Source organism: Macrotis lagotis, chromosome 2, assembly GCF_037893015.1.
Source record: "Macrotis lagotis isolate mMagLag1 chromosome 2, bilby.v1.9.chrom.fasta, whole genome shotgun sequence".
NCBI classification, from domain to species: domain Eukaryota; kingdom Metazoa; phylum Chordata; class Mammalia; order Peramelemorphia; family Peramelidae; genus Macrotis; species Macrotis lagotis.
Window position 1 is genome coordinate 166,258,707 of NC_133659.1, and position 20,082 is coordinate 166,278,788.

General features: G+C 50.1%; 2 protein-coding genes across 3 annotated transcripts in view; both read right to left on the reverse strand.

Annotated features, from left to right (window-relative positions):
- Positions 1-359: 359 nt before the first annotated feature.
- Positions 360-5,108, reverse strand: SLC27A3 (solute carrier family 27 member 3). Its single transcript, XM_074223456.1, has 10 exons — positions 4,541-5,108; positions 4,192-4,401; positions 3,444-3,602; positions 2,738-2,862; positions 2,237-2,431; positions 2,010-2,100; positions 1,706-1,904; positions 1,383-1,480; positions 1,092-1,222; positions 360-666 (listed from the first exon to the last, which is right to left on the reverse strand). Exons 1-10 carry the CDS (start codon positions 5,091-5,093, stop codon positions 490-492), a joined length of 1,938 nt encoding a protein of 645 aa, XP_074079557.1. The 5' UTR covers positions 5,094-5,108; the 3' UTR covers positions 360-489.
- Positions 5,109-5,389: 281 nt separating this feature from the next.
- INTS3 (integrator complex subunit 3) overlaps positions 5,390-20,082 on the reverse strand; it is a 36,107-nt gene continuing 21,414 nt past the window's right edge. For both annotated transcript variants that reach the window (XM_074223454.1, XM_074223455.1), the window contains exons 10-30: positions 19,454-19,645; positions 18,190-18,277; positions 17,670-17,749; positions 17,067-17,158; positions 16,563-16,669; positions 15,668-15,787; positions 14,794-14,923; positions 14,332-14,386; positions 13,977-14,080; positions 13,425-13,469; positions 13,067-13,186; positions 12,483-12,636; positions 11,321-11,389; positions 10,367-10,442; positions 9,890-10,003; positions 9,414-9,462; positions 7,857-8,024; positions 7,367-7,467; positions 7,047-7,119; positions 6,695-6,851; positions 5,390-6,535 (exon numbers count right to left, since the gene is read on the reverse strand). In XM_074223454.1, coding sequence (XP_074079555.1) covers positions 6,458-6,535; positions 6,695-6,851; positions 7,047-7,119; positions 7,367-7,467; positions 7,857-8,024; positions 9,414-9,462; positions 9,890-10,003; positions 10,367-10,442; positions 11,321-11,389; positions 12,483-12,636; positions 13,067-13,186; positions 13,425-13,469; positions 13,977-14,080; positions 14,332-14,386; positions 14,794-14,923; positions 15,668-15,787; positions 16,563-16,669; positions 17,067-17,158; positions 17,670-17,749; positions 18,190-18,277; positions 19,454-19,645 — 2,172 coding nt within the window. In that variant the 3' untranslated portion in view covers positions 5,390-6,457. The remainder of the gene's footprint in view (positions 6,536-6,694; positions 6,852-7,046; positions 7,120-7,366; positions 7,468-7,856; positions 8,025-9,413; positions 9,463-9,889; positions 10,004-10,366; positions 10,443-11,320; positions 11,390-12,482; positions 12,637-13,066; positions 13,187-13,424; positions 13,470-13,976; positions 14,081-14,331; positions 14,387-14,793; positions 14,924-15,667; positions 15,788-16,562; positions 16,670-17,066; positions 17,159-17,669; positions 17,750-18,189; positions 18,278-19,453; positions 19,646-20,082) is intronic.

The following is a 20,082-nucleotide window of genomic DNA, read 5'->3' on the forward strand; positions in this document are numbered from 1 at the left end:
TAGATTGAAAGTCACTATATTCATTGTTTTTCTTCAACTTTTTTTGGTAAGAAGAAAGGATCTAATTGTGCATTGAGGGAATATTTATTGGTAGAAATGGCTGATGTGAAAGCAAAAGGCATCAAAAAATATTTTAATTTTTAAAAAGCCCTGCATGTAGGATCAGAATACCTAAGTTTGAAACTTGGTTCTGTTTTCTGCTAGTTTTATTACCTCAGGCAAATTATTTTATGTCTTTGGGCTTAAATTTCATCATTAACATGAGGAGGTTGAATTCGCTAATTTAATGATCGAATCTGCTTTTAAATTCTATAACACCATTATAGATGGAGACATAAAGACAGAAGACCAAATAATTCTCAACTCCATTTATTATAAAATACTGATTAAAAACCCAGTGTAAAAAAAGAAACCCCCCCAAGGCCCTAGACCATTCTCCTTTCTTCTTCCTCCACACTCTTCTTCAGGCCTTCCTGTATAGTGGGGCACTTAGATACGAACTTGTTCAGCCAGGAGGGCATCATACCAGGCTGGTGTGAGGGGCACATAGGCACCTGCTGTCTGGTCCAATACATACAGTGGCACATGCACTGTGCTTGGGTTGAAGCCCTCTCCTGCCAACCGAACCTTCTGCTGTTTGAAGGTCTCTGTGGTGTCCAAAGACTCCTGGAGGAAGGAGAGAAGAGGAACAGTTCAACAATTTGTATGGAAGTTGATAGTTCCCCAGACTAACATCATGAGGCTAGCTAATTTTGAACAGGTGTTGATCAGTCACTAATATACAGAAGAAACAAAAAAATGATCAAATTATTACAACTCAGTCATGAGCTAGATTCTGTACCTCAGAAACTGGATTCAGAAAGAACTGACTTAAGTTATAGGGAGAGAGGCAGGGATGAGGGAAGGTTATACAGTAAGCCATGTACAAAGAAACAGGAAGATATAAGACACAATGTGTCTGTTGTTTTAGGGCTGAGAGAAGAAAGATGAGAATGGAGAAAGAGAATTCTGAGTGACATGAAACAGAATCCTTTTCTAGAAACTAGGGCCATTGAAGGGAATACTGGAAGGAGCAGAGGGAGAACCAGTACCTGGATCCGAAGGAATCGAGGCTGAGCATAGGGAGGCAGAAACTCAGCTATGTGGGCATACAGTCTGTTGAGGTCCAAGGTGTGGTGTGGGCGCAGAACCAAGGCTGCCATGCCTGCTCTTCCTTCATGCCCTAGATGGATGGGAGAAGCAGGTTGAACCATGTCATTTGGTAGGAGCTACTAAAGCCCTCATAAATCCTGCTCCAAATACCTGACCTTTTTATAACTCTTGAAATTTCATGTTTTTTGGTTCCAGATCCATTCTGTTCCTCCCCAACTTCTGCTACCCACCTGGGACAGTGACGCCATAGACATTCAGATCCTGCAGAAAATCTAGTGCTCCTAGGACCTTGGCCACTTCAGTTGTGGCCACATTTTCCCCTTTCCACCTACAGAAGAATAGAGAACCAGATGTTCAAGGTCTGAGGGCAAGCTTATAGGAAAAACAGAAGGTAGATTAAACAACTGGGGGTCAAAGGTTAAGGCACCAGAATATTACAGGAATTCGTGGGTCAAAAGGTCAAGGGATTACGGGATTTTCAGGTTATGTTTTAAGGATTTGAGGCTTAAGAGTTGGGTTGGAAGAGAGATCAGGGTCTATACAGGTCAGATACCTGAAAGTGTCCCCAGTGCGGTCATGGAAGTATAGGAAGCCATGGGCATCACAGACCAGCAAATCCCCAGTGTTAAAGAAAACATCACCAGGACGGAAGACATCCTGCAACAGCTTCCCCTGTGACAGCTCAGGGCTTCCTGCATATCCTAGAAATGGGGCTCCCTGGTTCACTGGAGCCACCATCAGCCCTGCCTCACCTGGGGAAGTTATAGGGGTGAGGAATGGTGGCTACTCAACAAACCCCAATGCTCCTCATCCTGCTCCCAACCCCACAACTTTCTTCCCCCGTTCCAATGGCTCACCAGTAGTCACAGGGACACAGAGTCCCTGGTCATCCCGTACTGGTTCCCTTGAAGCCACATCATATCGAATCAAGGAGAAGGGTGAAAATAACTAGGGGAAAGGGATGACAGACAAGTTGGCATAGAAACCCTCTAGAAGACATTCTTCCATTTTTTTCCCTACATGTTCCCCATAGCATTTTTCCCTTCCCCCCACCAAGAGGCCAGTACAGAACTCCATCCCTCACCTTGTACAGCCAGGATGACCTCCCTACAGCACCTGGGTATCCAACATAGTTAAATGTGGCTACATTGCCCTCTGTTAAGCCATATGTCTCCAGTACCCGTAAGGGCCCAAATCGCTGTACAAAACGGTTCCAGATGTCTGGTCGTAGCCCACTGCCGACTGCCAGACGTACCCCATGGTTGTGTTCCTTCTCACTCTGTAACAGGCAAAGGAAAGAATGTGTATATTCTTGACCCCATATACCCTTCACACCTTTCTCCTTGGGTTCCTCTGACTCTACCCCCAAAACAACATTGTTCAATACCCCAAGTCCAGAGCCTTCCCACTCTTACCTTCCCAGCTAGGACTTCTGATACCTCTCCTTCTCACCACCAATCCTCCTGTTTCTCCCCAATCTCTATTCTTATTCTAGCCCTATAGCATCTCCATACCCCTTTTTCCTATGACCAGCAAGAAGCCCCCCCCCCTTCCGGGCCCAATGCACCCCAAAGCCCCTCAGCACCGGTGGCTGGTTGATGAGGTATCGACACAATTCTCCAATGTACTGGAATACTGTCACTCCATGTTCCTGACAGTCCTCCCAGAACTGGCTAGCAGAGAACTTGGTCTTCAGCACCACAGTGGCCCCTAGTCCGGGAAAAGGTTGGACTAAGAAACTGTGATTCTCTTCTTTCTGCCTTCCATTCCAACCCTGAAAGCAGAAGCTATCCCAAAAGGAACCCCCACCCAATATTCCAATTCATTTCTGTCCTCCCGGGCACTACTGTCCTGGCTTTCCCAACACTCGGGGTATAGTGGGCTTCCTGGAAAGGGAACTCTGGGGAAGACTTCAATGAAGCTTTTCCTTTCTTTGATCTTACTATGGGTAGATCTCTGCCTCAGTCACAGCTCCAGCCAAGAATCTTTCCTTCTCTTATTACTCTACATTTGAACTTCCCTTCAAAATTTTCCCCTCCTTTTCCTGCCCCTATTTCCTTACCTTGAAGATCTAAAAGGGTTACTTAGTTGGTTAGCCTTGGCTCTCTGCCTATGTCCTAGGGGTATCATATTTCTGCCTTCCCAAATCAGTGTTCCCTAAAGCCAGTCTCTATCACCCTTTATGGAATCAGGCTCTCTCTACCCTTTCTTGACAAGCAACCAGGACGGAAGTTTATTAAATGGTGGGGAAAGAATAAGGAAGTCGTCCCCCCCCCCCAGGAATAACAGACCAATGCCTAGGCAGCCAACGATGCCCAGAAGAGAGCCTGACATATGGTAGAGTGGCAGGGTGAGGTAGATCACATCGTTTTGGTGGACATCACATAGTTGGTAGAACCCCTGGCACTGCAGCACCTTCAAGTGACTGATTCGGGCAGCCTTGGGGAGTCCTGAAGGGGAGAAATCACCAGGAGAGACTAAGCTCCTGACTGTTCTGTCTTCTCCGCCATAAAGAGCCTGGCGTCAGATGAAGATCCTAGCTCTTGAGTCCTAGGACCCCTTTGTTGAGGACCTTCAGGTTGAGTGACTTGCTCAGTGTCAAATAACTATTAAGTGTCAGCCCCAGGCCTTGTGCGCCCAAGGCCAGCGCTTGATCTGAGTTATGCGGCGACCCAGGACAAGCACAGGAACTGGATCTGAGCCAGGGGGACTACGTTGGGTTTACAGCCTCACTTTCTCCACCAGAGCCATCGGGGCCAGACAGGAATCAGGGCTGGGGAAGGTTGAATGACTTGCCCGAGGTCACACCGCTAGGGGAGTCCCGCGCCCGCCCGAGGCTGGGCTCCCTCTGGTCTCTATCTACTGCCCCACCCAGCTGCCCTGATACAAATAAAAAAAGGAGAAACTCCATTTTGTGTGTGGGGAATGGGAGGGAGAGGACCCAGGCCATGCAGAGGCAGGGGGCGGCGGGGCTCCACAGCTCGCGGCACCCCCGGCGCCTGGAAGTCGGGGTGCGGCAGCCAGGGGGTGGGGCCTCACCGGTGGTCCCCGAGGTGAAGATGTACAGGCAGGTGTCCAGGATGTCGGCGGGGGCCGACAGGTAGCCGGGCAGCGGGCCCTCCGCTTCGGTGGCAGCCTGGGCCAGCAGGTCGCTGAAGCCCCGGGGGCGGGGGCCGGGGCCGGCGGCCCACAGAGTCAGCCGCAGCTGCTCCAGCTCGGGCAGGTCGGGCTCCAGGGACTCCAGGAACTCTGCGGGGTCGCACGGGACTTTAGGACACCGGGGCTCCCGGTGGCCGCGGCTCCGAGCTGGGAGCAGGGAAGCGCGGCCTGGCGGGCGCCCCCTCCCGCCGCCCCGGCCCCGGCCCCGGCCCCGGCCCCGGCCGCTCACCCGGCGCCACCACCAGCGCCCGCGCGCCGCAGGTCCGCAGGCAGTGCAGCAGGGAGCCGCGCCGCAGGGCGCTGGGCACGAAGGCCGCCCGCAGCCCCGCCTTGGCCAGCCCGAACCAGAGCCACAGGAACTCGGGGCCGGCGGGGAGCAGCAGCGCCACCACGGAGCCCGGCTCCAGCGCCGCCCCGCCGGGGCCCGCCGCGCCCCCGGGCCCCCCGGCCGCCTCGGCCCAGCCCCGGGCGCGCAGGAAGGCGCGCGCCACCCGGTTGCTCTCGCGCTCGGCCCGCGCGTAGCTGTAGCGGCGGCCGCGGTGCACCAGGAAGGTGCGGCCGGGGCACTCGCGGACCAGCTGCGCCAGGCGCCAGGCCAGGCTGCAGCCGGCCTCGGGGCCCCGCGGGTCGGCGGCGGCGGCGGCGGCGGCCCGGGCACGCAGGGCCCGCCGGCAGCGCAGGGCGCGCAGGGCGAAGGCCAGGTCCGCCAGCAGCCAGCGGAGCCGGGGCCTGCGCAGGAGCCGCAGCAGCAGCAGCAGCGCGGGCAGCAGCAGCGCCGCCATGGCCCCCGCCCCGGCCCCCCGGGGCCCGCGCCCTCCCCCGGCGCAGCCGCAGCCCGGGCCCCCCATCCTGGCGGACCTCCGCGCCGCCGCCCCCAGGCTCCTCCCAGCTGCCAACATCTGCAGCCCCCGGGCCGGGCGGAGCCTCCGGCACAAAGTAGGGGAAAGGTGGCGGCGAGCGGGCCGGGCCCGGGCCCGGGGCCGCCCAGGACCCGAGCTGGGGCCAGCCCGGGGCAGCCGCGGCCACCGGCCGCCCCAGTGTCCTTAAAGCTTAGAGAAGCAGCGGAGGGCGCGCCCCGGGGCGGCCCACCTCCACGTAACCCCCGAAGGGCCAGTCTGGCCCAGACCGCGCATCTCAGCCCAGCTAGCGCCAGGGGCGCCCGGGCGCGGTGCCCACACGGCCAGGATCGGGGACAGGAACCCGGGGCACCCCCAAAGGGCCAAGGAACCCGCTCTCTGGGGGGAAGGGGGGCAGCTGGGGGCGGCGGCTTTTGTACAAAACAGGTTCCCATTTGCTTTATTGTCATTTAAAAACACCTTTAAAAACACTAATGTCTCTGGCCGAGGTTGGGGGAGGGACGGGAGAAGGGATAAGAGAAACCACGGAGGAAGGGGCCCATTCTTCCCCAGTCCTCCCAGAGGCGCCCGAGTTACCCCCAGAGGCCTCTGGAGTTCTGCGGGCACCTCCACCGGCGGCAGCTCGCCTCACAGCGGTGGGCAGCGGGCCTCTCCCTCGGAACTCCCAGGGGCCCAGCAGAGCAGGGCACAGGGGCTCTCCTGGATGACAAAGCCCGGGGGTCTTTGAGGCCAGGACACAGTGCTCGGTGCTCCAGGGCAGCCACGTTCACAGAGCAAACACTCATTTCATTCTGACACAAGAGTAGGAAAATCTGCCTGCCTCTGGCACAACATGCTTGAATAGGGGAACACTCAAACTCTCCATTTTGGTCTTCTGTCTTTAGGCAGTCACTTTTTTTTCTGCTAAAACAGCTTTGCAGGAAGCCAGGGACTCTTTCACAACATATCACTGATTTGAGTGGATTATGGCCTCAGCAGGGACCCAGATGTCCACGTGGGAGGGCCAGATGCCCAACCTAGAGGCCCTGGGGGGGAGTGGGGTAGACAAGGGATTGCTACTGTCCTGAGGGGCGGGTGGGCTCTGCAAGGAAGCAAGGGGCAGCAGCTGTTTGGGCTGAACTAGATCAAAAAGGTTCCCCCCCCCACCTTCTCCCAACATGAAAATTGGGGAGAGGGCAGCTAAGACCCCCCCCCAAGCTCCTTATTAACCTTTGACTCTCCAGGAGGGGAAAGAGGGAGGGCAGCCCTAATAAGTCCTGGGGGAGGGGAGGATGGAGGGCAGGCAGGCCTCAGTCACTATCTGAGCCCACTGCGGACGATCCCTTCCTTTTCCTCTTGGTAGGCTTGGGTTTTGTGTCCTCTTCCTCCTGGAAAACAATGCAAAGACATGGGATGGGGAAGAGGAAGAGGGAAGCTTTGTGAGACTGGACACCACCAGCTCCATACTGTATCCATCTCTGCAAGCATGGCACCAGCCCCTCGGTCCTGGGTAGAGGTCACTGGGAGGGTAGAGGGGGGCGGCTCACCGAGGCGCTGCTGGAGCCTGACTCCTCCTCTGCATTGGGAGGCTGTGTAGCATTCTTTCGGCTTCGGGGGCTAGACAGGGCAGCCTTTCGGCGGCTCTTGGGAGGCTTGGTAGAAGAGTCCTCATATTCCTCAGCCAAGGAAAAGAGATCACTGAACCTGGGAGAGAACAAAGGGCTCAGAACTCCAAGGGTGGGTGGAGGAGTCCAGATGACCTGTCCACACTGCTCTGGCTCATCCACTTTCATTTACTGCCTCCACTTTACCCCTCAACCACTTGACAGTTCTTTTCCTATTTTGTCCACCAGCTAACTGACATGTTCTCCTTGCCCACCAGAGAATAAGGAACCTTACTTCATCTTGTGTGCCTCGTCACAGCTGGCCTGAACGTGCTGCAGAGCCTGCAGGATTGGGGTCTGGCTGAAAACTGCAAGAGCAGACAATGGGGAGAAACAAAGCAGGACAACTGAACAGAAGCACAAGAATCCTGATGTTTGTCCCAACCCTCCCCTCTCTCAAACCAAACAATGTCTGGCTTTGATGAGGAACATGACTCTCCCTGCCCAACACCCAACTCAGAGCTAAGGGGATGGGGATGCTGGGGGTGCTACAGAGGGGGTTTGGAAGGAATCCAGAATCCCAGTAATGAGGGAAGATAGAGAAGCTCAACGTACAGTTTTGTTTGGTGTTGGTCAGATTGAGCCGGAGGTTATCCAAATGCTCCAGGATCTGCTCCAGGGTCAGTTGGGCCAACTTGCTGCTAGAACTTCTCAAGCTAGGAGGTTAACCAGCAATGGGACAGAGAGATGCTACATTAGTATATCATAGGAAGAGATGTGGACTAAGCTTCAGGGAGAGTCTCTTTTAAAACACGTAAAAGAAGGGAAATAACAAAGACAGTGGCCATGGCAGTGAACTCCAGGTGAAGGGTACTACTCTGAATGTCATGTGACTGAAGACCACTAGAGGTCGCCCACAAACCAGAATAGGGGGATGGGAAAGCTAAAAGCTTCATAACTGAATTTACCGCTGGAAGAAACCTCGAAGGCATCCTGAGGCAGGGCCCTGCCTGGAGTGAGATTAGGCCAGGGAGAGGCTTGGGAGAATCTGGGGTGGGGGTGGGGGGGAGGCTTGTGAGAAGGGTTGGTGGGTCGTCCAACCCACCTCTGTCTTTTTCGGGGGAGGCTGTTGTTCTTGATAAGCAGAGATTTGATGTGTTCTGCCAGCAGCTCATCATGCTTGATGCACCAGTGCCTGAGGATGCTGGTGGTGAACTGGTCATCTGGGTGGCAAGGCCGACTCAGGACCATCTTTACCATCTCCTCACTAGGCCTGAGGGAGGTGAGGAAAGAAGGGGTTGTCAGAATACAAACTTAGGAAACACCAGCACCTTCCTTAGTAATCCTCTCATTTTCAAGAGTCATAATGATAAAATATAATTATATAAAAGAGCCATCATAATATTCCAGTGGGATAAACCCTGGGATTTGGGAGTCAAAAGCCATGGATTTGAATCCTAGCTCTTAGACCCTGAACAAATTTCTTAGTCTCAATTTCCTCATCTGCAAAACAGGCAATGATGGAGGGATCAAAGGATCTGCAAGTTCGGAGGGAGCTGTTGAGATGGTCAACTCTAATACTTTATTTTACAGTTATGGAAGCTGGCTTCAGAAAGGTTAAGAACCTTGACTCTGAGCTACAGATGCAGGAAGGCCAGAGCTTTTGACCTCAAGCTCATGCTCTCTAGGCTCTGACACTTGAAAATACACTTTCCCCATTATTTTCCTCCTTCAACACCCTTCCTAGAGATCCTCTTTGGGCTTAAGGTTGTACCTTGGGCTAGGGCTGTACCTGTGGAAGAAGCCCCGAGGAGCAGTGGGACTCCAAGTCCCCATGGTGGGATGTAGAGGAGACTCACAGAGTCGCCCCTAGGATCCTAGGCCCACTATACTAAGGAAGGGGACAGGAGGGGAGGTGTAGAATGGCACCCCCCCAATTCACCACCTGAGGCCATTTCCTTCAGAATTCCCTGTACCATCTCATCTCTCTGTGTAGAGGAAAAGAGAAGGTGGAAGGAAGGAAGGAAATGCTGATTAGAGCTGATGCCCCCTTTATCCGGCTCCTAAAATGGGGGGGCTTGAAGCTGGTTAGAGAGGCCTCATGACCTGAAAGGAGCATCCTGACCACTACCCTACCCTCCTGCCAGCATGGGACAGTGGGCATGGGGAGTTGTACAGGTATTTGGGAGGGTAAGAGAGAGGAGTACAGGAGGCACTGATAAAGAATGACACTTCATCCTGACCCTTCTTCCCTTTGGATTAGCCATGTGGCAGGGAGACAGAGAGAGGGGAAGCTACCAATGATTAGAACTGCTGTGGTAGCAGGAAACAGGGATGTCCGGTCTCCACCTCCCAGGGCAGCCTCTGGTGGGCAGGGGACAAGAGAAGAGAGGAAACCAGAGTCCCAGGGGAACTTGCCTGTTTATAAGCCATTTTGGGGGAAGGGGAGAAAAAAAGTCACCCCTCACAGATGGAGGAAGTAAACACGCCAAAAGGACTGAATAGGAACCCTCCCCCTTTAATCATTGTTCCCCATTGTATTTCCAAGGTATAGATGAAAAAAATTCTCAATCCCTTTTTCCTTGGACAGGTTATCCCAGATACCAAAGAGATGGAGGTATGAAATAAATAAGAGAATGTAATTTTGGTGTACGAGACTTACTTCTCTCTCCGGAGCTGAAGCAGCAGGCAGGATAGAGCCTCAGGGTGTTCTGCATAAGAAAAGTTAGATATTGTTAGAAGAATTGGGGAGGGGGGGAGGATGGGTAAGAGGAAAGAACCCATCCATCTCAAACTAAGTGTATCCAACAGTAATGATTGTGAAAAAGTAGGGGAGTTCTTAGAATGGGAAAAAAAAAAGACCCTAGATTTTCTATCCAATTTCCTTTTCAATGTCAACTTGGACTCATGGTCTTTATTCTGACAACCACTCCACTATGTTGTTTCTGCCCACCCCCACCATCCCAATCCTCAGGAAAAATGAGAATCACCTGAAAAGGAAACTGAGCCTGACTGTGGTGGGCATTTAAAGGAGAGCAAGTAGCCCTGTCCCATGACCCTGCAAGTGTCACACAAGATCCTAAACCCTGAGGATATGTCTGGATTGTTCTAGTCCCAGTCTCTTTACCCTATACTCACCCTTATATTTGAGATGCTGCAAAATGGGGATGATGGTCTCTAAGGGGATGTTGTGAGCCAAGAAGAGCTGCCAAGCACAATACTGCTCAAAGGTTTCCCAGTCTAGGCTCTGGACTGGAGAAAAGTAGAAAATTGTGTATGTAAGTGTGTGTGTGTGTGTGTGTGTGTGTGTGTGTGCGCGCGCGAGAGAGAGAGAGAGAGAGAGAGAGAGAGAGAGAGAGAGAAAGAGAGAGATTGAGATTGATTTTCCTTTAGTTACAACCCACTAACTGGAGAGACAAAGCTTGCAGTACTGATAAACTGATTGCTTGCATTCCCTAACGATTTTCTTTCCAAGCTCTTACTACTGGATGAAGTATTGATAGACCCAGTGACAAGCCTAAGGTAGCTTCTCTCTACCTCTTTCCAATATCAAAATACTTTCAGGAAATTGCCATCTTGCCAAAATCCCAATTTTCAGCTCCCAAAGATACTTACTGAGGATGTTGAGGACAGAGTCTTTTCGAAACATGACCAGATTCCCCATCATCACGTGGCAGACTAATTCCTGTAACTGGGGTGGGGTGGTGGTAGAGATAAGGGGCATCATTAGCAGCAGTCTCACCAGGGAAGGGGAGGGAAGAAGGGCAAGCCAGGAGTTCAAAGAGAAGGAGGTGGTATATGACAAAGACAATCCAAAATACAGCAGAAGAATGTTGGGGAAAGGAGGATGGTTGGGGAGAAAGGAACTGTTCCTGAGGGACCCCTATTGTTTTTAACAATCACCCTCCTAGAGAAGCAGAACTGAGTAGGTGATAGCTCTTCAGTACTGAGAATCTGGGTAATGGTATCACCTTGTTAGGGTCTAGGATTAGCCAGGTGTGGTCACTTACTGAGGATGTTGAAAACAGACTGCTTGTGAAACCTGACCCCATTCATGGGAATGGGGAGTTCATTCTTGGGGAACCCAACCTGTGGAACTAAGGCTAATCTGGCCTTATGTCTGGGCCAACATGGAAGAGTAGGGTGATGCATGGTGTGGGTGGACAGAATAGCTAGTAGGTGTTAAGGACAAAAGGAAGAATGCCCCAGGAGGGGCTAGCTAATAGATGCAACATTAGTCCAAGTTTACTGGACACTATCATGCCTCTTTGTGATCTTAGTGTACATAAAGTAATAATAGGGACAAGGACTAACTTTCTCCAATCCAACCTCAACTAAGAGAGAGGGGCAGATTCAAAACCCTTCACTTAGAGGGGATGGAGGGGTCAGATGCTGTTGAGACTTCCTTGGTGGTGTCCTATCACTTCCTCGATACAGAAGTCCCCACCACATTGAGTCCTCTGTTAGGTAGTATTCCCAAAGGGGAAGAGAAAAGGTGGTGTGCCTATTTGTTTAGGAGGGTATGTGACTAGCATTTCATCCCAAGAAAGTCAGGAAAACTAGACTTACTTGGGCTGAGTCAATCACAGCCACAATCATATTGAGGAGCTCCCCACTTCTCAAGGTTTCATCTGGAAACTGAGGGGAAAAAAAGAAGAGTCAGTCAGGTGTTCACAGAGATGTTCTCTTTCCCATTCTTCATTTTAGTACAAACATGTCTGATACAAATATTCCCAGTAATTGTGGTCTTATCCTGGGAGAGTTCAACCTTTGAAATTACTATGAGAGGATGGAGAGAGGCTGGGTGAGTGAGATGGGAGGATGGGGAGATAAGGAGATGGAAGAAGGAATAACATGACTTGGGGTCTTTCTATGCTCTAGGAGGAGTCAAATATGGGGGTAGAGGGAATTCCAAATCAGACCCTGTTTCCCCTTCATCTCTAGACCAAGCTGGAACAGGGTGTGCAAGGACTCTCCTAAAGATGCTTGTCTTCTATGAGGAATCTGGAAGAAGGGTGTGACCCATCTAAGACTCCGGATCTCTGTCTGTTCTCTAAATCTTGGCTGAGCTTACATCTTCCCCACACCCTATGCCCTTTTCCCTGTTCCAGGGAATTTTCACCAAGAACCAATATTTTCTCTCATATCCTAGTTCCCCAAGATTTTGGATGAGCCCAGCGCTTCCTAGTCTACTGGGGGCACTGAGCCAATGGAGGCATGCTGGAAAAATGTAACTCCTACATCAAGGCTCATAATTCATGGATTGGCAGCTCTGTCCAGTCCTGGAGCTGGAAGGCGGGCAATGGGATGTGATCCAGGGGTGAGGCCCAGGACAGGGTCGAAGAAGAAAACCATGTAAACTCATGGCATAACCTGAATTTAGAAAGGCTGGTAGATGAGAACCCTGGACCCAAAATGCCTATCCATTGCTGGTAACTTAAGACTCTATCCTCAACTTTCGGTACCTAGTGGTAGTTAAAGACCACTGTAGTAAACAAGTACATGGAGCACAGATGACATTTGTGGAGGCTGAGGATTGGGGATATTTGGCACAATTCTCGGGTACAGGGGAGAAGAGAATGGATTTGCGTATAAACCTCGAGGACAGTAGAGGGATAAGAAACAGGCAGAGAGAAAAACCAAAGAGAGGAGCGCCAAAGGGCATGAAAGCCTCAACCCCCAACTCCCCTGAACTTGGAGGTTCTGAGCCAAGGAAGCCAGAAGGTGGTACCTCTGTATAGATGGAAGGAGTGAGATGGCAGAGCAGTCTAACATCATCTTCCTGACAGGCCTTCATGTCCATCATCAGACAGGTGTGAAGGTCACCCAACTGTGTGGCTTGGGCGAATGACTCATAGAGGTTCATCTTCCCTGCAGCTGCTTTACTGTAATACCGACAGGGATTGAGCCATGAGAGCCTGGACAGAACCTTGGCCATTCTAGATTCAACAATGGCTGAGTACACTTTACCTCCCTCCCAGCTTTCCCACCCCCCACTTTCACTCCCCTCTGAATTGATGTCCTTGATCCACATTATACTCCTCTTTTATCTCTCTTATTCCTCCCTTTCTCAGCCTGACAGTTGCCAAGGGCAGGAAGTGAGTCTGGCCCCCTGCAGGACAGAGCTCAGAACATTATCAATGAAACAGACTGCTCAGGGTCAAAGCTCTTTGGTCTTCTACACTCCGCCCCCTCCTCCCCTATGAGATACTAGCACATGACAGAGGAGAAAGTAAGACAAATAACAGGGATCTAGACTACGGGAAGGGGGAGATGAAGCCCCTTAAGTCTTCCTCCCACCTCACCCCCCCACACCTGGCCCTCAGGTAGTAGAGTAGGTGGTAGCCAATCTTGGGTTGTTTCTGGTAGAGCTCAGACAGGAGATCCAGGAGCAGAGAGAAGCTGCTGTTGTCCTCCTGCATCTGGCACAAGTTCCTGGTGGGAAGGGGAAAAGAGATCTAAGGTGAATAACACTTACCAAAGGTCTCCTGGGAGCTGTTGTTCGGGGGAATTTGGGAAATCCCTTCTGTCCCATTCCTTGCTCCTTCCCCACAAGGATCTCATTGCTTCAGTGCTGAAACAAGGGCCCACCTGGATAAGGAGTGTTGTGGTGGGGTGAGAGGACTAGGGAGCTAGCATACAGAGGAAGGTCCCCCAAGAACTAGAAACTTACCTAAATATTAGGTAAAGGGGCTTCCCCACTGATTCTTCCAGAGACCTAGAGAGGTGGGATTAAAGATCAGAGAATATGTGGGAAGTAAGGGAGAAATAGAAGGTTCCATTAGCCCTTCCCCCATGCCAGCAACAGCAGATTGTGAGGAAATTTTACTGGAGATGAGGTTTCTGATCCCACTTCTCTTTCTGCCTGTAATCTCATCAGATTCAAAAATCTCCTGGGGAAGGGAGAACACCCCCAATCATGAAACCACCACAAAGGAGAGCCTTAAAGTCCTCCCCCCATCCCGGGGGGTGGGGGTGTAAAAGGTAGAACTACTCAAGTCAGGTTCAAACAGTTTTTTTTCCTAGATGGGTCAGGCCACCTGACAAAAACCAGGGGCTAGGAACACTGAGATGAGACTTTGGTGTCTCCTAAACCCTGGCTGAGCATGAAGCAGCCCCTTAATATGAATGCTTTCTGATTAGGCAAATTAGGTGCAAAGCCAACACATTGAGACTGCTTTCCTTCCCTTCCACCCCCCTCTACCCACCCAGTGGGGGCACTTACTCTTCAGTGACCTCCTCAGGCAGCACCTCGCCTCGGAAGTGGGCCTTGAAGAGCTCCTGGAGGCAGGAGGCCAGTACGGACAGCTGCTCTGAGTCAAAGTCTTCCTGAGGAAGGAACAAGGAGAAAGGCATTACTGTCAGCTCAAGTTGCCTCTCCGCTGTTCCATAGTCTTAGATCAGAGTCCACTAACTAGGGGACATAACCTCTGCCTCCAAAGGATGGGGTGAAGAACAGAGGCCTGGACTGCATGGAACAGGAGGGAAGAGTTGTGAAGTCAGTTCTTGAGGAGGGGCTCTGGGAGTTCTGCTCAGCTGAGAAGGGGTTGCCCTCCCCCAGGGATGGCATAACTACTTACCTCTAGGACCTGGTCCACTATTTCCTGCATGACTTCACATTGGGCCTCTGTGTCACTATAATACAGAAAGAAGAGGAAACCCAGGGACATGAGAGACAGAGGGAAGGGTCACCCAGAGAGAAATGCATATGCACAGATACACTTAGAAAGCGAAATAGCTTTTGGTGTAAACTCTAAGGAGCTTCAGGGGTCAGAGGTGAGGGATATTCATGTCCCACAGCCCCCTAAATCCAGGATCATTCATAAAAGGGTCCTTCTCTGAAGAAACTTCATATAATAAAGGGGGGAAACCTAGTGATTGAGACCCTTAACTCCCCAAAATGGTCACTAGAGTGCAGATGGTCCTGCCAACAGGGCTTCGATGGTCTTCCCCCATTCTCCACCACACACATTCCTCAAGGCTGAAAGAAAGTTCCTCCACCTCCCCCCCATCACTTCCCATGTGGGCCTTGAGTCTCCTACCTCCCCTTCTGCAGGAGGAGAACTTTGTCTTTCAGAGACTCATCCAACTGATCCAGGTAAGGGGTAATGTCAATTGGCTCCTCCACTACTGCCTCTTTGATGGGGTGGAAACGAAATTCTCTCTTCTTGCCTGGTGGGGGGGGGGAAAGTCAGTTTCTATCCTTTAAGAACCAAGTACTAACCACAAAGGGGTAAGGGAAATCTTAGAAACCACCACCTTCTGACTTCCATTCCACCTGTCCTCAGTTTAAATCTTATCCCGTTGTGATTATATGAGTGTGTATATGATTTCCCTTCTTTGTGTCTTCCCTCTCCAGATATTTCCAATACACAGTTCACAAAACAAGTCACACATCACACTGCAACCAAAATGCCTTCTTGCTGGTCCTTATAAGTCACTCTCCATCCTTCCACCTGGTAGAATTCTTAGTTTCCTTTAAAGTCCCCCAACCCCCTTTAAGATGCATGTACTGACACACTTTCTCCCCATCCCCTTTGTTAATACTCTTCTCTCAGAATTTACTGTGTAAACGTTTTGTACTTTGTTTTAATGGACATATTATTTCCCTTCAGTAGAATTGACACCCTGCTGCCTTTATTCAGCTATCTGAGGTCAGACAGCATCTTTTTGTCTCACTCCCCAGTACCCAGGACAGAAGAGGTGCCCAAAACAGAACAGCAAACACTGATGAAGGGCAATAGACTCAGCCTCTTCCTGCTGCAGGCCCAGCACTCTGCTTGATACAATGGGTTCTTAGTCAAGAACACAAACCCTTCAGAAGAATGACAATGGGAAAGGAGAGGCAGCTACCAAGGAGGCTCTAAGCACTGAGGAGAATTTGGATGAAAAAGAGCAAACATAGCTAAACCCCACCTTTGCTGTTGAGGTCTTCCTCATCATCACTGAAGGCCGCTTCGGCGTTGTCATAGCAACTGTCATCCTTGTCTGACATGTGATTATCCATCTCCATGGAAATTGGTTCTTCGATTTTAACTTGGGGGTGGAAAACAAAAAGTACCTCAAGAGTCTTAAAGGCTTTCTAGGGACCTTAATGGGCCCCCTGGTCTCCACAACTCATAAGAATCTGTAGTAGGGATGGCCTGTTCTGATCAAGTAGGCTTCAGTTCTCTTTGAGAAGACATTTTATTGATCCCACCCACCAGGGTCCACAGGCAGACCAGGCAAGGTGGGTGACAAGAGATTTTGCCAGAAAAAGGCAAGCATGGAACATGATACTTAGGTGTCTGGCTCAGGTTTTACTAGGTGGCCCTTAGGAGGCAAGAAGCATGAAACAGATGTGAAACAGTCTGGGCATGCTTCCTCCATGCAGGCCTTCACCCAAAAAAGACTAGGGGCAGGGGAAATATGCCCTCTGACTGAGTCTAAGATCAGGTCCTACAGACTCCTCATAAGGTGGCCATTTTCCTGATGCCAGGGCCAGGGAAGGAAGGAGAAACAGGCAAAATTAAGCAAACTGACACACTTCAATCTTTAATGATGGAAAAATGTGCACACACTGTGAATAGAGGCTCAACAAGGAAAAGACAAGAGTATACAAACACAATGTAAACAAAATGAGGAAACTAAAGAAAGCAAAACAATAAAATAGACTGGGGTGGGAGGTAGGTGAAGGGAAGAGAAAGATTGAAGAAAAATAATTCAATCAAAACAGAAAACAGGGTATCTCTAGAAGAGAAATTTTGGTATCTGGATTTTCTCTATTCTGTAGGTGGGAGGAAGGGGACATGTCCACAGGGAATGGCCATACCTTCCACAGGTGGGGAGGGTGAGCTGCAAAACTCAGGGAACTTCTCTCTCAACATAGCACGAAGCTCCTTATCCAGCTTAGGATTATCAAACAGGGGAGCCAAGTGCCTGATGGGACAAGAGTGAAGACTGGTAGATCAAGATGGCTCTTTATCTACCTCCCCCCCCAAAACAAACAAAAACATCCAAATCACATATTAAACTGTGAAGATAAAATGAGTTCATTCTACAGCTTGGTGGCAATGACTACAATCCAGAGGATCTAGGAGGTGCACCCTGATAACTAGAGGGGAAGGAGAGGGGAGCAGGTGACAGCACCACAGCTGAGGGAAGGAAAGCTTCTACCATTTACACTGCTATAAACTGATACATCTGGAACTTTGAGCTCTTCTTTTACAGGGTTCTGGTAGTCCAGGCACATCCTTGGTCTGCCAGGGTATGATTCCACCCAGCTGGTGACTGCCCTCCCCACATCACCTCCCAATTCTGTCACCAAGTCTCTTACGCTAGGACCCGCTTCTCCACAATGTGATTGAGAGAAGAGAAGACACCCTGTCGGACGTGGCCTTCCAATGGAGGATAGAAGTTGGGAATGATCTAGTTGGAAAGAGCAGAGCAGAAAGCACTTAACAACAGGATTGTCAAGGATCCTCTTCCAATTCTGCTCTATGCGCCCCAAGAATCTGGGACAGAGGATCCAACCAAGGTCCCAAATGTCTTTTTAGGAGTAGTTTTTTGCTGATCCAGATTTTACAAGTTTTGACTTCCAGGGTTACCGGGATATATGGCTATGGAAAACATAGGAGGCTCCCTGGGCAAACTGTCAGTTACTAAGTAGTTAGAATAGGGAAGCTTTCATTTTGAAATAATTTGGATTGGAAGTGCTAAAGGTCCCTCTCCTCCACCTTGGTGTTGAGAAGTCAACTGGGGCAGCTGGGAACATGAAGACATTTGTTTGAGTTCATGTTTGGGAGAGGGCTCATTCATCCTGGAAAGAAAACTCCAGAGCCCCTACTTGTCTGAGAGCTGAGGGGGCCCTGGGAGAGGGTCTTGAATGTTCTTACTCTTTTCCTCACACAAGGGGAAGAATAGAGAAGCGTTTCCTTACCCGGCACATGAAGTCCAGGAGTGTGGCAGTGATGGCTGGGTGGGGCTTCATGGAGTGATGCATGACCAGAATGGCTGGTTCTAGAGAGGGAAAGAAAGAGTTCCAACCCCACAGTCCCAAGTCAGATAGCAATAAATTTCTCAAACTAATGACCCCTATCTGAGAAATTGAGGTTTGACAAATGCAGAACCCAAGTCCCTCCAGTTCCTTAAACTTCATCCCACTTCCCTCCCCCTCTTCCTAGTATATGAGTTAAAATGGGAGGGAGTGGGGGCAGGAAAGTTGTTTATGGCTCAATGATTTTCCTCTTTACTCTCTCTACCCCAGGACTGGGGTTTGAAGCTGTTTGGAGAGATGGAGGGGGAGAAAGGCAGGGTATGACAAGTCAGCTGGATCAAAGGCATTCATAATCAGTCAAGGGAAAGTTGATAAGGGATAAGGAACTGGAAATTGCTTTTAGATAAGTTGTATGCTCTCTTCCCCAACATCCCAAAACATGCTAAGATAACATGGCACATACCTATGTTCATGATGCTGTCCTTGTCTGGACTAAAGAAGAGCCAGTCGTAAAAAAGAGCCAATTTGGCATTGGAAGCAGCAACATTGGACTGGAGGAGAGAATGGGGGAGAGTGTGACTCCCTCTTTTCCCCACTTCCAGTAAGTAACAGACTGTTTGGGATCAGGGTCCAGATCCCACAACATGAAGAAATAGAAGAGAGGCCCTGCATACATGTGTAGACACATATGCAGTAAAACATGATTATCTGTGGACCTGCCAGGACCATAGGTCAAAGTCTTCCACAAGTCCTGTAAGCAAATTCACCCTAGTCCCGACTCTCCAGCAGAATCTCGGCAGGGAAAGGAAGGGCAGCTGGGTGTTAGAGCTTCCCCAGGGGGTGTACACACTGTATGTTCTTCGATGGATTCTCCTAGTCATGTTTTCCACCTTAAGCCTTTGGCTTCCAAGGGGAACTGTCTTTGAGGAAGGCTTGATCAAGAGAAGTGACCACTCTCAAGAAGTTCATGAGGAGGTCTCACCAAAAAGGGTCATTGTGGTTGGGAGAGTAGCAACAAAATCAGCATGACTCTATCCTTACATCAAGAGACTCAGGGAGGAAGATGGGAAGGAGATGACCTCCACTTGGGAATCCCTGGGTTTGGGGAGAGGAATGAAGAGGACAGAAGAGATGAGGAGAGGTGCTTAGGCTCTAAGAGGACTGGAAAGAAGATGACTCATATCTGAAACAGGAGGAAGCCTTAAGGAACAGGTCATAAGGGAATCAGGAAACTCAATCAGAAAAAGGTGCAACTACTCAAAAAATCCTCAGGAGGGACTGTGGGATAATGACAGAAGGGGAAGTTGGAATATCCTATTCCCAAATGTATCTGTAAAGAATGAAAGGCAAGCAAATATTCAGAGCGACAGAATTAAAGGAAGGAACCTGGGTAGAAAAGACAGGATCAGAGACGGAGACCAACTGAATGATAGAGACAATCTAGGAAACAAATGTGAGACAGAGCCAAAGGAAGGAACAAAGAACAAAGACAAAGAATTTGGGGGGGGGGGGGTTGAAGAGAAAATAGGTTAAAGTAGGAGCCAGGATGTGAAGAGGACAAAGGAAGAAGCAAAGGAATAGAGACTGACACATGAAGCTTAAAAAGCCATGGGACCATTTGGCCAATAAGCTGAGGCCTCTGGAGCACAAAGTGAAAAGATCCTGGGACACTCAACTTTACCAACCTGGTTAGCCCACACCAATCCCAGGCTCTCCCAGTTCCTCACCGTGCATGTAGTCAGGAGCCAGCCAATGATAGCCCAACGAGGCAAGATATCTGAGCTCAGCACTTCATTGGATGGGTGGACCACCCCACAGATGTAGCGAATAAGATCACAGCGCAGAGACTGACTATCAGGGGTGGACAGATATTGCCGCTGAAACCAATCCTGATACCGCTTTTGTTGGCCAAACCGTACCTAGGGAGGGAAAAGAGGAACACGCAATGCAGGGCAAATTTCATGGGGTGAGGATGGATAGACCAAGTTGGAATGTGCTTAGGTCCTGCTACAAATCTTCAGCTACCTTTCACAACTTTAAATTCATCCAACTGTTCTTAAAATTCTTCTTCCTTTTGAGACTGAGTTATACCTTGAAAGTTTCTCTATTTTCTCTTTAAATGCCAGTGTCTTTATCCTTCCTTGCCTTTGACTGAAGACTACATTTATTATTTATTATGATTCAGGCACCATGATGAAGCAGCACAGAGCAGAACAAAAATCACTGGAGTCAAAATTTCTGAGTCCTATCTGTCATGGTGGTGGGACTGTAGATTCTATATGAAGCACTGAGAAACTGGGGATGTTTAGCCTAAGAGAACATTTGGGAGGGAGGATAAGACACTGTCTTCTACTAG

Excerpts from the sequence above, each read along its gene's own strand:
- SLC27A3 (XM_074223456.1), bottom strand. The coding sequence starts at position 5,093 with ATGGCGGCGCTGCTGCTGCCCGCGCTGCTGCTGCTGCTGCGGCTCCTG. Across the intron at positions 2,432-2,737 it reads ACCTCATCAACCAGCCACCG|AGTGAGAAGGAACACAACCA; the intron begins GTGCTGAGGGGC and ends TGCCTGTTACAG. Across the intron at positions 1,905-2,009 it reads CTGTGTCCCTGTGACTACTG|GTGAGGCAGGGCTGATGGTG; the intron begins GTGAGCCATTGG and ends TAACTTCCCCAG.